Genomic DNA, 16493 nt, shown 5'->3' on the forward strand with positions numbered 1-16493 from the left:
CAGGGAAGCATGTCCTCTGGAATGGTGGTCGAAGCATGAAGGGGCATACAGATGTTTAGCATATCTGGCATTTAAAAACCTTGCAATGCTGGCTACAAAAGTGCCATGTGAACGCCTGTTCTCATTTTCAGGTGACATTGTATATAAGAAGCTGGCAGCATTATCTCCTGTAAATGTGAACAAACTTGTTCGTCATAGCGATTGGCTGAACAAGAAGTAGGACTGAGTGGACTTGTAGGCTCTAAAGTTTTACATTGTTTTATTTTTGAGTGCAGTTATGTAACAAAAAAAATCTACATTTGTAAATTGCACTTTCACGATAAAGAGATAGCACTACAGTACTTGTATGACGTGAATTGAAAAATACTATTATCATTTTTATAGTGCAAATATTTAAAATAAAAAATAACAATATAAAGTGAGCACTGTACACTTTGTATTCGTGTTGTAATTGAAATAAATACATTTGAAAATGTAGAAAAAAAATCCAAAAATATTTAATAAATTTCAGTGGATATTCTATTGTTTAAGAGTGCGATTAATACTGAGATTAATCACGATTAATTTTTTTGAGTTAATCGCATAAGTTAACGGCGATTAATCGACAGCCCTAATTTTTATTGTTCCTTAACTGTTTGGTGAAAATCGATGTTATTACTCCTTTGTCTTCTAGGTAGTAGACTTCTGCAACTTTCTTGTCATAAGAGGTCTGTGACCAATGTGCTTTACATGTTCTTAATATTCCTTCTTTTCACAGTTCACTCCATGCCTTTATATGACTGTGTGTTTCTATCAAAGAGCTTGTTTAGGCTAGTTCCTTAATTTTGCAGCCTAATGACTATATCATAAATCTAGGACATACATATTTAATACTAACTGTATTCACTTTAATAATGATTCAGCCCAAATCAAAAAGAACAATAGAAAAATTAGTAGTTTGTAGTACACTAATTGAAATTTTGCTCAACATAAGTATAAACAAAAGAAAAAAGTTACTAAAAGGGAAAGTCCTCTTTTCGCCAGTGCACTGGTAAATGAAATCAGAGGTGCACTTAACAATTTTGGTTAACAGGCTTCCTGTTGCTGAGCTTTATTTTTACTACTTTTCTAACTCTTGTGTTTTCCCTTCTTGAATTAGTACTAGGATAAAGTTTAATTATTAATCATTCACATTTTGGCAGGTTCTTATTACAGGTTGCTCAGTTTCCTAGATCAACTCAAGTTTTTGTATGCTATGGATTGCAGAGTGAACCTTACTAGAATCAGTACATTTTATTTGTAGTCTGCGACTCTTGGAACTCAAGAAACCAATCTTTATGAATTTCCTGTATACATTCTCTTTATGATTTTAAAATACCTTCAGTGGCAAGCTGGAACCCTATAGAAAAAGTGTCGGTGTGGATTGTGCTCATTCATTCCTGAGCTTTACTGCTTGAATCCTCAGCAGGCAAGCTTGTCAGCGACTACTCAAAAGGGTTCATGGTTTTGAAGCAGCAGATTGGGTCCAAAAACTACTGACAAAAAAGTCTAAGAAATCTATTTTAGAGACCCTTTGGATGCAGTGCAGACAAAGAAATGAGGAGCAACAGAGACCATAGCCATATGGCCAGACACACACACAAACAAAATGGAGGATACAAGGATTCTAGATTTATTACGCCTTGGCACCAACATATAAACTAGTGTGATACACCTCAGTGCTCGGCAGATACAGAAGTTGGGTAGGCAGCTGAGCTAATTCATTTCAAATTCCTTCCATAATCTGGGAAATGTAAAAATACATTTTATCAAGTACTACCTAAACTGTCTTGATTTTTACTTTTATACTTACCTGGTCCTTGTCAATTACCAAAATATTTGTGTATCATTAGAATTGCTCACCTCCTAAAAGTTTGTTTTGGTGATGTCAAAATTCAGTCTTTAATGTCATAATTTTCTGTTATGAAATTCATTGTGACCACACTAAATCCTTCTGGCAAGAGGACAATGATTAACTAGAAAACTATTTAGACAAAGACATCTTAACATGATAAAGTAGGCAACCCAAGAAATCCACACTAGTCGAATGTTCAGCTCGTCAAAATTCCAAAATTTATTTTTTTGATATTTTTCATTGAACCTTTGATATTTTTACAGCCCCCCGACTAAATTCTTACAATTTTTTGACCTTCTTTGATCTACTGTACTTAAATTTGAGTTTAAAATTATATATCAGAAGCTACCTCTATGGGGGGAAAAAAATCTTTAAAATAATCTTTGACTGTGGGAGCTGGTTTGTTGAACGATAGCACTCTATAAGAAGCCTATAGTCTTGTTGACAAGGTCTATGAAAGTATCAGTTATGGTTACAGAAATCTGAATTAATTTACTGGCCACCAATATGGATGGGAGATGAGATGAACTTTTCATGAAAACTTTTGCTAAAAATTTCTTTCAATTAAAAAAAAACGAACTTCAAATTTTTTCAACCAGCTCAATATCAACAGCCAGTGATACTGGGTCATCCCCAGTTTCGGCATAGAGTCAGACTCCAGAGTCACGCTTCTGACTTGGCTCATTGTGTAACCCAGGGGTTGGCAACCTTCGTCACGCGGCCCATCAGGGTAATCCACTGGCAGGCCACGAGACGTTTGGTTATGTTGACCATCCACAGGCATGGCCCCAACAGCTCCCAGTGGCTGTGGTTCATCGTTCCCAGCCAGTGGGTGCTGCGGGTGGCTGTGCTTGCAGACAGTCAATGTAAACTAAATGTCTTGCGGCCCGCCAGCAGATTACCCTGATGGATCACGTGCTGAAGGTTGCCGACCCCTGGTGTAACCTATCTGTGCCTCAGTGTTCTTATCTGTAAAACAGGGATAATACCATACATGTGCATATCTAAAAGGGATGTTGTAAGGCTTAATAAAATAATCTGCCCTTTGAGGATCTCAAAGTACTTTTGAGATCCTCAGAGGATAGATACTATCCCAGTGCTAAGTATTATTTATTGTCTTACAGGATGTAGTACTCCTTTTGAGAATTGTATCTGCAGTTCCTTAGTCTTGTGATGAAATCTCAGCCCTATTAAAGTCAATGAAAATTTTTCCATAGACTTCGATGGAAGAAGGATTTCATCCTTGGAATCTGATCTTTGGGCTATTTAACGAATGATAAACATGTTTTCTTTTCTATTTTGTTTTAGGTTGGAGACATTGTGATGGTAAAAGAAGATGAAACATTCCCATGTGACTTAATATTTCTATCAAGCAGCAGAAGGGATGGAACATGTTTTGTTACAACAGCTAGTTTGGATGGTGAATCTAGTCATAAAGTAATAAAATACTATATTTTTTTATTTTAAAAATGCTATTACAAACTTTTTTGCATACAATGCACAGTAACATCCTATATAATAGTGTAAACAAAGATATTGGTTTGTGTGATTTTTTTTTTTTCATTTAAGCTGTCATTAACTTATTTCCATACCATTGAGTCATTTTGTGAGGAATTTTCTAACTGGTGCTTGCTTATGTGTACTTGCACTTTTGTATGCGCCCAACATGGGCACTCAGAGGTGAAACACAAGCTAGTGTTGTGCATGTGTATACATACGTGCAATCCTGATTTGTGCAGGATTGGGGGCACTGAGGCATGCACCTATTATGTGAAAGGTTAATAGGTAAAAGGTTAAGAGAAAGCAAAAATATTTCACTTAAAAATTTAGGCTGCTTAGATTAGAGGAAAAGAGAGTTCATACTGCAAAGAAAACTGAATCAATCTGTGAGTTATGACAGGCAGAGGAAAATTCCAGATCTATATTTGGAAGTGAATATTTTTTAACGAGAATCATTATTACATGGCTCTTGACAGTCTAGCACAAAATATGAAAAATTTACCTACTTCATGGCCCTTCTTTTAATTACGTACATAACTTGGTCACCGCATGTGTTTTGGCTTATTATTTTTGTTACACCTTTTTCATTCATTCTAGACTTACCGTGCTGTTCAAGATACAAAGGCATTTCATAATGAACAAGATATCGATGCACTGCATGCTACCATTGAATGTGAACAACCTCAGCCTGACCTTTATAAGTAAGAAAATGATTTGTATTTTTATAGCTTTAGTATATGCTACCAAGGAATCCTGTAAACAAACTATAAAATAATGTAATTATTAAAGGGATGCTATCAATTCAAACTTAGCCCAAAATTTAAATTTAAGACAATTAAATAAAAATCCAGTGAAATGGCTGATTTTTTTTAAACAAATGGTCTCCTACAGTATTTGAAACCTAAGCATTGCAATCTAAGAAGATCAAAGTGAAACTGATTTTCATTGTCCTATCCAAGCAGACAGGCAATTCAAAGGCAAGTAAGGAGCATAAATAGTGACATGTAAATTGGATTTTTAAAAAATCTTTCTTCTATATTTTTAGATGTTCAAAACATAGGCTAAGAAATGTGTGTTTGCAACCTCACAATCCCTCAATTTTTTACTTAGTTGTTCTAGTTGTGTATAGTTAGTACTCTTAACTAAGCTAACTAATACTAAGTGTTTTCCCTGGTGATGCCCTCACCAAGGTTCAAACGTTGTCCATCGTGCGGAGGGGTGATTCCTAAATGGTTTGTAATTGTATGTATGTACGATCATTTGGCAGCCCTGCAAATGTCCAATATTGAGATGTCACTTAAGAACGCCATTGACGTAGCTTGTGCTCTTGTAGAAAGGCTGCCTAGCCCTTCACACAGTCCACGTACAACACAAGTAGATGAGGCAAAGCATGACAGGGTTTAGTCTAGAAGGATAGATGTCATCTGATGTCTAACCTGTGAAGGTGCTGCTCTTCCAGGGATGAATGTGGCTTAGGAAATAAAACAGGTAAATATACCACCTGGTTCAAATGAAACTGAGAGACTTCTCTAGACATAAATGTTGATTACAGCCGCAATGTCGCTTAGTGTTTGGACAACTGCGTATAAGGAGGCTCTGCCATCAAAGCCTGTAATTCTCAGACTCTCCTTGCAGATGTTATCACCACCAGGAATGCAGTTCTTTTGACACAAGGAAAGGAAAGTGACAAAATGACTGACAGGCTCGACCAGAGGTCCCATCAGAGCTGCTGAGACTGTATTAAGATCCCAAAAAGGAACTGGTTCTCGCCCTGGCAGATGGAGATGAAAAATTCCTTTTAAGAATCTTGTTACCACTGGAAAATACTGCTCTCCCGTGAATAGGTAGATGAAACCTTGAGATCATTTCCAGATGCACCTTCCATGAGCTAAGCATAAGGCCCCATGACAGAGGATGCAGCAAGTTCTCCAAGATGTCCTGGATGCAAGCCAGCATCAGCTGAATTCCATGGGCCAAGGTCGCATTGAAAACCACTTCCATTTTGCCTAATAGGCCATTCTGGTATTGAGTAGGACCTGTCAAGCAGCCGGCAAACATTGCTCTTCCTCTTCATTCAATTACTGAGCAGCCATGCAGTGAGATGCAGGGAGCTGAGCGCAGGATACAAATTGCAACTGTGATTCTCTGTGAGTGGGTCAGGATGGAGAGAAAAAGATATTGGAGGCTGAATGACAACATGAGAAGGTCAGAAAACCAACACTGCCTCCTTGGTCATGCCAGGGCAATGAGGATGAGCTTGACCCAATCCACTTTCGGCTTGAGGATGACTTGTGGAATGATAGGGATCAGAGGTAAAGCATAGAGGAGTGTTGATTGCCACCTGATTTGGAAGGTGTTGATCAGAGAGGCCGGACTGAGGGCCCCCTCTGTAACCCCCAAGATCAGACTCCAAGCTCCCCTATAATGGCCTGCCTACATTTGTAACTTAGTCCTCAATTTGTCTGGTTTTGGTAGGTGAAAGGGGGTGGCCTGCCTGAGAGAATTGCCAGGGTTTTACCAGAGGGTTTCTCTCTGACCTTTGGAGGACTCCCCAAAACAGACTAGTTCTGTTAACCCCTGGGAGGACCCGGATACAGCCTTCCGCTGAAAGGATTTACACTCAGGTAGTAATCCTTCAAAAACAAGAGTAACCTTTATTTAATGCAATATTTCCTAATACAATAACTCTAAAACACATAATAATATTAGGAAAACATAGCAGATCTAAAACATATACTAAAGAAATAAACCACATGTTTTCTTAACAAAGGTATAAAATCCTGTTAGCACAGATGCACATTAAAGTATGCAAAATTGCAATGTCCTACAATTGGAAAACAGCTTTAAGTGATTGCATTCTATATGTGATGGCCAGTCACACACAGGAAGCTGACAGCAAGTTCTTAAACATTAAAATTATACATATAACAACAAAGTATACATACATAATCATCCAGCTTTAACATCCCATACATACACATTTACATATTACCTTATATGTATATTGGAGTCATTATGCTTTCTACTTTGATATCTTCCCCCTTCCCTCTGACTGTTCCTTCTGTTCTGTCAAAATGGCATTGTTATTGCTGCTGTTTTTTCACTGCTTGCTGATACTTAATGATTTAGCTTTTTTAGTGGACTTCCTTCTCTCTGGTTTCTATCCGCTATGATACTTTTTTCCCACACACACACAGGTACCTTTCCACTTTCACAGACAAACTAACTAAAGCCTGTCAGCTCCTTGCCTTATATACAGATTTTGATCTGTTCTGATTGGTTGTTTCTTCAATCCCTATCATTATCAGCCAATCAGCTTTGAGCCCCCTCTCTGTCAATCAAAGTTGGACCTGATTGAAAACCTGCGCTTTAAAGATGGACCTGTTTGAAGACCTGTGTTCTGCCTAACTGACTCCACCCTTCAGGTTTCTGGAGTGACCTTTATTTCACCCCAACCAGCCTTCTTGCTGCTATTGGCTGAATCGTTCTAAGGCCTCCATTTTGGTTTTCACAGCTTTGCTTTCTTGCGACCACCATCTTGCTTTCTCTAGCTGTAACTGCTTAAAACTTTCTTGATTAACGATCTAAATCCTTATAATTACCAAATATATATATATACACACACACACACACTTATATGCACCTTAACATTATGTTTCAGTGTCACCAGTCCAATTTCACTAATTTACATAAACCCCAAATTCAATCTTTCTCTCCTTCAGCTAATGGTGACATATCAGTACTATTGATGCTGGACAGTGCCTCAGTGCTGATCAATGTTTGCAACACACAGAGAAGCTGGAAAATCCTTTGTATCACCTCGAGAGTAGAAGAGACAGCATTTCCTGTTTTCTCTTGTAATGAATACGTCGATTGTGAGGCTGCCCCCAAGCTGTGAAGTTGATTTGCAGAATACTGGGCTTCATAGACCACTTGTGACTCAGGTTAAAATTCCTGCTGAGATGGTCCATGAGGTGGTTCTGGGCTCCGGGCAAGTTATCAGCTACCAGAGTGATACTCTACTTGATGTAGAACTGCCACAGCCTGGTTGCCTCTTCCCAGAACGCTCTGGAGTATGTTCCCTGTCACCTGTTCAAATAATACACAGCAATGGTAATGTCGCTAAGTATGTGAACCACTGAGCCTCTGATGTGGTCTAGAAAACTGTGACATGCATTATGATGTTGATATGCCGTGGAGCATCCTGCTCCGATCACAGATGCTGAACATTCAGTGGAACCAGATGTGTTCCCCAACCTATCAGAGAGGTGTTGGTGACCACAGTCCTGGTTGTTAAGAGCCAGACAAAGGGAATGCCCTGACATACATTCCTTTGAACCATCCATCACTGGAAGGAGCCCAGGATCAACAAAGGGAGGCGGACTAAGGGGTGACGGGTTGGACAGTAAACTGTCCTGAGCCACATTTGAAGAGGAAGAAGGCAAATTGAACCACCTGAGTGAATGCAGACGTGTGATACAAGAGCCTCAGACACGTGCAAACTGTCTTGGAAGGTTGAAACTGTAGACCCCAAAACAAAAGTGACAAGTGGTCTGAGAATCGTCAGTTGTCAAAAAAAACCTCTCAAATGTGTAGAGTCTATTAGGGCCCTAGTGAACTCAATTTTCTGAATGGTGACAAATGTTGACTTCCCACTGTTTAGGATGAGACCCAGATGGTTAAGCAAGCACAGCGTAATGGGTACATGAGAATATTTTCTCTGGACCTGTCCCTTAGTAACCAGTTGTCAAGATACAGGAAGACATGGGTTCCCTTGTTCCTGAGGTCTGCCATCAGCATGATCATACATTTGGTTAAAAACCCAGGGACAGAAGACAGACTGAGGGGAGGACTATGTATTGAAAATGATGGTTTGCCACAATGAACTAGAGGAGTCTTCTGTGGCTTGGGAGGATCACCACATGAAAATAAGCATCCTGAAGGTCCAGAGCAGCAAACCAGTCATTGAGTCAACCCAGGAGGATAGTTGACAGGGTTACCATTCAGAGCTTCATGTATCCTATATATTTGATAAAGCTGCATAGGTCAAAAGTAGATCTGCCCCTCCTTTTGGATTTGGGAACCAGAAAGTACCAGAAATAAAAACCTTGACGCTGGTGCACCAGAGGAATTTTTTCCACTGCTCCCAGAACCAGTAGAGATTGGACCTGCTCAAGGAGCAGTATCCCGTGAGAGGAATCCCTGAAGAGAGACTGGGAGGGAGTGTGGGGAGGAGGAGTGAAGAGGAACTGGATAGCGTAGCCTGATCTGACAATTCTTAGGAACTAGCTGTGGGTGGTAATCAGGCCCCAAACATTGAGAAAGCAGGCTAGCCTGTCCCCAAATGGTGGGGAGGGGGGGAGAGAAAAACAGGGAAATGAGATAATTGAAGTCCCAACTGGACAAAGGAGTCAAACTTGATGGTTGGGGGTGCTGGCGTAGGTCATGTTGACTGGCAGAACCCAGAGCCCGAATGCCCCCATTTGGGACATATGTCCTTTTCTAGGTAGCACTGCTGTCTCAGGGGAGAGAAAAGTTGCCCAAAGGGGTGTTGAGGGCAGTACTGCTGCTGGCACTGTTGCTGGGTGCTGTAATGGCACATCTTGGCCACCAGCGTATAGACCCCCAAGGAACATAGAGTAGCCCTAGAATCCTCGAAGGAGTGCAAAGTTTCATTGGTTTTGTCTGAAAAAGCACCCGACTGTTGAAGGGCAAATCTTCTATTGCCTGCTGCACCGCAGGAGAAATACCCAAACTGTGCAGCCAGGATGCCCTTCTCATGGTCACGGCTGAGGTCATCACTCTGGCCAAAGTGTCGGCCACGTCAAGCACACACTGCAGTGACATCTTTGCTACCAAGCAGCCTTTGGCAATAATCACCCGAAATTTCTCCTTGGAGGCTTCAGGCAGGTGGTTTGTAAACTTAGACATAGCTGTCCAATTTACAAAGTTGTACTTGGACGACAATTCCTGCTGGTTATCAAACAACATTGGCAGGGAAGAGGAGGTATAGATCTTTTTACCATTTAGTCCAGTCATTTAGAGTTCTTGTCCTGAGGAGTGGACTTAAATTTGCCCTGCTGGGCTGTGTTGTTCCCAGCGGTTATGACCAGGGATATAGGGGTGTCATAAATATAAAGGGAAGGGTAAACCCCTTTAAAATCCCTCCTGGCCAGAGGAAAACTCCTCTCACCTGTAAAGGGTTAAGAAGCTAAAGGTAACCTCGCTGGCACCTGACCAAAATGACCAATGAGGAGACAAGATACTTTCAAAAGCTGGGAGGAGGGAGAGAAACAAAGGGTCTGTGTGTCTGTCTATATGCTGCTTTTGTCGGGGATAGACCAGGAATGGAGTCTTAGAACTTTTAGTAAGTAATCTAGCTAGGTATGTGTTAGATTATGATTTCTTTAAATGGCTGAGAAAAGAATTGTGCTGAATAGAATAACTATTTCTGTCTGTGTATCTTTTTGTAACTTAAGGTTTTGCCTAGAGGGATTCTCTATGTTTTGAATCTAATTACCCTGTAAGGTATCTACCATCCTGATTTTACAGAGGGGATTTCTTTACTTCTATTTACTCCTATTTCTATTAAAAGTCTTCTTGTAAGAAAACTGAATGCTTTTTCATTGTTCTCAGATCCAAGGGTTTGGGCCTGTGGTCACCTATGCAAATTGGTGAGGCTTTTTATCCAACATTTCCCAGGAAAGGGGGGTGCAAGTGTTGGGAGGATTGTTCATTGTTCTTAAGATCCAAGGGTCTGGGTCTGTAGTCACCTAGGCAAATTGGTGAGGCGTTTTACCAAACCTTGTCCAGGAAGTGGGGTGCAAGGTTTTGGGAAGTATTTGGGGGGAAAGACGTTTCCAAACAGCTCTTCCCCAGTAACCAGTATTAGTTTGGTGGTGGTAGCGGCCAATCCAAGGACAAAGGGTAGAATATTTTGTACCTTGGGGAAGTTTTGACCTAAGCTGGTAAAGATAAGCTTAGGAGGTTTTCATGCAGGTCCCCACATCTGTACCCTAGCGTTCAGAGTGGGGGAGGAACCTTGACAAGGGGTAAAGTGGAAGTAAAACCCCTCAAATCCCAGCGTTGGGACAAAGTAGCATTCCCCTCGGTGGCACCAAAGCTGGCGTGCTCCAAAGAACCTTTCCAGGTTCCAGGTGCGCATCATTAATGGGGAGAGTCACTCTCCATGGGGTCTAGCAAATTACAGATGTTCTCCTGCAAGAACTCCATCTGGATGCTCAAGGAAGCAGCCACACACCACAGGGGGTCCTTGAAGGCCTTGAAATCCTCAGGCATTAAAGGAGAGCTGGGCATCACTGAATTTGTCCAGGGACAATGAAGAGACAGTTAACTGTGCCAGTGATGGGTCATGGACCTGGATGGGACAACTCTGGAGGCTTCATATGGGGAAGGACAACCCCAGCCACTGGAGTGCCCATTGATGTTGCCTTGGAGTGGATTGAGAAGGGCAGCCTCCACGATTGAGGAGCATCCCACAGATTCTATGGGGGCTACAGAGCGTAAGGATAAAGCATTGGTGGCCAGTCGGCACCAGGCCAGAATGCTGAACTCAGTACCAATGCTGCTCTGTGAACAGTCCTGGATATGGGCCAGGCGATGGAGAGCGAAAGAGGATCCTGACCTGGATGCTGAGGAAACTTGGGTTTCAGGGCATAAAGGTGGAGCCAGCCCAGAAGGCACAAGCAACCAGCCTGACTTGTTTGTCACCCATAGCAAGGGAAGGACTGGTACAATGGTGGAAACGGCACAGCCACCACAGCGTATGCCTTAGTTGTCTCTGGCGCTGGGAGTGGTGTCAGTACGAAGTCAGCGGTGGTACCAATGCTGCTGATGGTGCTGAGGTGGAGGGCAGGGAATGCTGCCACAGTAACATTGGCACCACAAAGGAGTTTCCCAGTGTCAAGGAGATCCATTGTGCTGAGCCCAGCAATGGCCTCACTTCCACAGTCTGCGGTGCCCGTACACCTGAAGGTTCAGCTGCCCATCCAGGCAGTGAGGCTGAGGATGCCATAACCCTGGTGAAGTCCTGGACCAATGGTGAGCTTGGGATGGAAAGGCAAAGGAGGTCTGCCACCTTCTGATATGCCGCTAGCGTGGAAACAACCAGTGCCGGCATCGCCGTCAATACCAGACTCAACAGGTGCCCCAGAACTGGAACAGCAGTCAGTGGTATGGGGTCTCCCACACCCCTGCACAGGACTGGGGAGCAGTTGGAAGGACCTGCTTCTTCCTGCGTGCTGGGGTGGCAATAGCCATACTCTTCCTGGAAGAGGAAGAAGTGTCTCCACAAGGTCTGGAGCGATCTTGATTGGTCTTGACACCTTTTCTTTGGCACACTCAATGCGGAGTGTTTTCTTCACCTCTTTGGAGAGGGGCCAGTTCCAGAGTGTAAGTCAGTACCACTCACCGAGGTTGAGGGCGACTTCCAATCCTCTATAGGTCTTGGTGCTGAGACAGACTTCCTGGCCTGCTTGAGAAGATGCTGCTTTAGGAAAAGGTGTCTAAGCTAACTAACATTAATATTAAGGGTACTAACTAACTATATGCAGCTAGAACAATTAAGTCAAAAACCAAGGAATTGTGAGGTTAAGAACTACACACAGATCTGACTCTGGCCACGGTTAGTAAGAAGGAACTGAGCAGGGGCAGAGGCAGTGCCACCTCATTATAGCCGGGGAAGGGGCTATGGCCATGAGGCACAAGCGCCGATTGCTACAGGTACTGCTAGGCAAAATTGTTCAGCTCTGGTGTGCTGGGCATGCACACATCTAAATGAAATACACAGCTGCATCACTTCTTGAAGAACTATAGTTTTGGTAGGTAACCGTATCTTTCAGGAATTGAAAATGAATGAATAAATGTGCTCTAATTAGAAGGTCTGCAAGTAACCTTAGAACCACATTTGCCTTTGTTATACACAAAATTTGTATTGACTCACTGTTATAACTGATGTCTTCAAATGCTGGCTTATAAAACTGAAGTTTATAAAAAGTTTAATATGTTTCAAATAATCCAAATTTTCAGGCTTCCTTCTCTATTATTTTTATTATATGTTGTCCATATAACATTTAATGAACTTTTATAGCATATAGAGCCTTCATAGAGAATTTTAAAAATAATCTTCCTCTTAATGTATTTTTGCAAGTTTTTTTACAAGTGAGATGCTGTCTCTCTATATAAAATTTCATATCATCATAATACAGATTTTTAAAATGTTTTATAAATATTTCTCAAGTTGTGTTTGCGTATGTTCTATATAAAATAACTTAATATCTGGGATTGATACTAAAGTACTTTTCCTCTTACAGATTTGTTGGTCGAATAAATGTTTACCAGGATAGGAATGAACCTATTGCAAGGTAAATCAGAGAGAGGGTTTTTAACATACAATACATAGGTTTCTTTTGTCCCTGAATATGTAGTGATCCTGAGGGAGAAGTATGTTGTCTTGGTTTTACAGTAGAAATTTTTATTTTAAAAGTTTACAAAATTCAGTTTTGTGTATAGCGAATATTTTATGCTTCATGTATTCAGTCATCTTTTTTATATTACATTTTGTTTTTTAATATTAGGTTTGTGATCTGTTTTGATGGTACTTTGTGGTTGTCTGTATCATAGATGTCTGAATGTAAGGTTAATAATTGATTTAGTGCATTTATATAGTGTTGTTTACAATCCCAAATTGCTTTGCATACACAGAATATAGATATTTCAGGTATTGCTTACTCAAATAGCTTCATTCTGTTCTACTTGTATTGTTCTACATAGGTTCTTACACTGCCCTTCTCACTGTAGGATTTCAGCACTTTCCAGTAACGTCTGTCATATGTAGTTCATTCTTTCTCGTCTTCTCTGCAGGGGAAGAATTGTGCGTGCAGCGTAGTGTTTTTTGTTTTGATAGGGGTTTGCAGGGGGGGTGGGGTGTTGTTTGTTTTAAATATACGTATTGCTTTATTTGTTAGAGAAAGCAAGTCAAAGAAGTGCAGCTTGCTCATGGAATAGAAGGTGATGGTACTGAGTTAATTCCTCAGTCCGTCTCCTGCACAGACAAGCTTCACCCATACGGTAGAAAGTTCCATTCTGCCTGAGGAATGGAGTTGTCAACCATGGTCCTAATCTAAGGAGGTTTTAGATATACTGGGCCTAGGCCATTGAGCACCTTGAAGATCAGGACCTAAACCTTGAATATGACTCAGTATTCTGAGGAACCAGGGAGAACAGGAGTCATATGCTCTTATCCTTCATATTTCAGTACATTGCAAACAATATGCAGGGTGCACAACTGAGGGCTGTGATCCTGCCTCATAGACAGAGTGCTGTCAGAGTCCACAAGACTCCACATAGGCAGACAGATTGCTTTTCAGGATAGGGGTCTAACATTGCAGACAACACTGAGCAGTCACAAATCTAGTGTTTCTTAAAATTACAAGACTTTGTAAAATATAGAATGAAAAATTTCAAAGAGAGAGAGAGACTTAACTCGCCACTGGTGTGAAACGTGGCATCATATAATTGTGCACAGCAATACCACTCAACACTTTGGAACAGGAAGTGAAGAAATTTTCAGTTGAAACTATGGGAGAAACTTGGAGAAACAAAACATATTGGCAGTACATCTTCTCCTGTTCTGTCTGGCAAGAGCCCATATACACAGCATTCATTTTCCACCGATCAATTTATCGGTGGAGTATAAGCTCCAATTTGCCCACTTCCTCTCAATTTGTTGTCTCCTGCATGTTGGAAGCATGGAAGAGCAATTGTCTCTTTTTCTGTATGCTTTCTTATTTGTTATAATTCTTGTTCAAGAAAAGAGAATGAAGAACCACAGAATCAAAGCTATAGAGAAGCAAAGATGAACAAAGCAGCACAAGGAGGCACCATTCCTCCTGTGTGCACTGTCAAGGACCTCATCTACAGAGGGAAAGAAGATTCCCCCTCCTGTATGTGCTTCTGTCCAGATCTCAACCCAAAGAGAACAAAAGCTTTTCCTTTTGTGGCTACTTGCAGAAGCCCAGCAACCAAGGAGCCAGCCAGAGCTCTTTCTCAGAGTGGCTCCTGTTAAGCCTTTTGCTTAACCTCTGTAAGTGACTGCAGGTTGTCAGTTCTCTGCATCAGTGAGCCCAGTGGATATGGGGAATTTCTGCTATACCAGATCTTCCTGGCCCTCCTTGCTTAGTTTGTCAAGGTATTCTGGCTCCCTCAGGATACCTGTGTACCTCATTAGCTGTAAGTGCTTCCACAGGTTTAACTGATAAAATCTGAAAACAGGATTGCACAGGTATATCTGAGAAGCCTAATTCAGGCAGCAGAGCAAACCATTGCAACTTGAGCAGATTTGAAATGCAAATCAGTGAGACAGTGAATTATAGAACCCTACAATGCCATTTTTACAAAGGTGTTTCAGTACATACAGTGCTGTAAGACCAGGGCCTGTCCTTCACTTATGACCCCATTTTACCTTCTGGTTGCTTTGGAGGATAATCCCTTCAAACATAGCATGAATTCCAAGGCAGACCCTGGCCTTCCCCACCACTCTGGGCTCATTTCCATCTTCAGAGGTTCCCACCCCTTTAGTGGCATTGGCCTTTTCCCCCTCATTCTGTCTGTCAAGGAATCTGTCCTATGTGGTACTTCCTCCTCTCTGCATACAATGGGTCTGAGGTATTACTGCACCACCCCCATTCTTGCCATGATACTTGCCTCTTGAACTCAGACTTCTTTTGAGTCTAGGAAATGATTCTTTCCCTGTAGTCTCAATACCAACATGCTGGAGCTTTGGGTTATCATTTGTGACCTGGAGCACACCCTGCCTCCACACCTCTCCTGAACCACGTGGGGTTGAGGAAGAGGAAAAACTCCTGGGTGGAGCCAACCAACCAGTCACCCTCGAGCAAACTCAGGTAGCTCCTGAAGGCACTGTTGGCTACTTTCTACAGTTCTTAGGTGGGTCATTCTCTCCCCTGAGCTGACTGGTTATTTGCTTCAATCCCTTTACGCATAATCTCTTCACCTCAGTTTAACTCTACCTGCCTTCCATTTTTTTCTTGTCTCTGTTCCTTCCTTGATATCCCCTGTCCTTTACATTTAGCTAATCCTTTCCCACCAGGACACCTCACCTGCCCCCTCCCCACCACAATAAAGCCAAATCATGGAACTAGCTTGATGTTTGCAAATGAAAAGTCAGTTCACTCTGCTTGCATGTTATTGCTATTCCCCTATCCTTTTTTGTCTTTTTAGATTATAAAATCCTTTGGGGCAAGGACTGCCTCTTGCTCTCTGTATACAGTGCTTAGCACAGTGGGGCCCTAGGGACTACATAATGCAAATAACAACCAAACTACAGTAAATAGGAACACATAGCTCCATGTTCCTTTCCTTCCCTGCTTGTCCCATCTGTGTTTGGACATAGCCTTTCCCTACCTCCCTCAGAACAGTCTCTCTCTTAGGCCAGGGGAGCTCCTGTCCAAGACATTGGGAAAGTGGAGCTTGCACCTCAAGTCTTCCAGGAGGTGTGCCAGTAGCTGAGTCCAGAACAGTCAATTGGCTTGACTCCAGCAAGACAGCCACACTAACCGCATTTTGGAAAATACTTCTGTCCCCAAACGATGGGGAAGATACATTGGCCTGAGATTGAAATAAGGAACTGGGATATTGTTTCCCTGGCCTAATAGTGTTCTGTAAAGCTGCAAGAGAAATTAGGCTAGATATAAATGATCCTGCTGGCTTCTTGGTGGCCCCATCATCTTTGGTTTTCTGACTCCGGAGCATCACCGTATACTTCTACATAGCTGCTACTTAATAGGCCAGAACTGCTATCTGAGATCAGCCAGCTTCCCCAACTCAGAACACCTAGCCTTGAGGGATGGCCTGGAGATTGAGCAGAGCTATTTAATTGTAGATTTCTCGGAGGAAATTGCTGAGTGGCCTTTGTGAGCTGATGTTGAAAATAATCAGCCTTGACAATGTTCTCTTAGGTTAGTGCATGTTCATTCACTGGATGTTGGAGAAAGGGGAGGATGTATAATGATGCTTCTTTCAGTGTGTCCCCAGCATTTTACCAGCAGGCTTCAAGAAGGTCCTGATTCAGTAATATTTC

At 41.8% G+C, this 16493-nt stretch overlaps 1 protein-coding gene across 7 annotated transcripts in view; it reads left to right on the plus strand.

Moving 5' to 3' along the window:
• ATP11A (ATPase phospholipid transporting 11A) overlaps positions 1 to 16493 on the plus strand; it is a 214053-nt gene that overhangs the window by 127719 nt on the left and 69841 nt on the right. For all 7 annotated transcript variants that reach the window (XM_037897098.2, XM_037897104.2, XM_037897078.2 and 4 more), the window contains exons 6-8: positions 3182 to 3310; positions 3971 to 4074; positions 12706 to 12756. In XM_037897098.2, coding sequence (XP_037753026.1) covers positions 3182 to 3310; positions 3971 to 4074; positions 12706 to 12756 — 284 coding nt within the window. The remainder of the gene's footprint in view (positions 1 to 3181; positions 3311 to 3970; positions 4075 to 12705; positions 12757 to 16493) is intronic.

Source organism: Chelonia mydas, chromosome 1 (genome assembly GCF_015237465.2).
Source record: "Chelonia mydas isolate rCheMyd1 chromosome 1, rCheMyd1.pri.v2, whole genome shotgun sequence".
Classification (NCBI taxonomy): Eukaryota; Metazoa; Chordata; order Testudines; family Cheloniidae; genus Chelonia; species Chelonia mydas.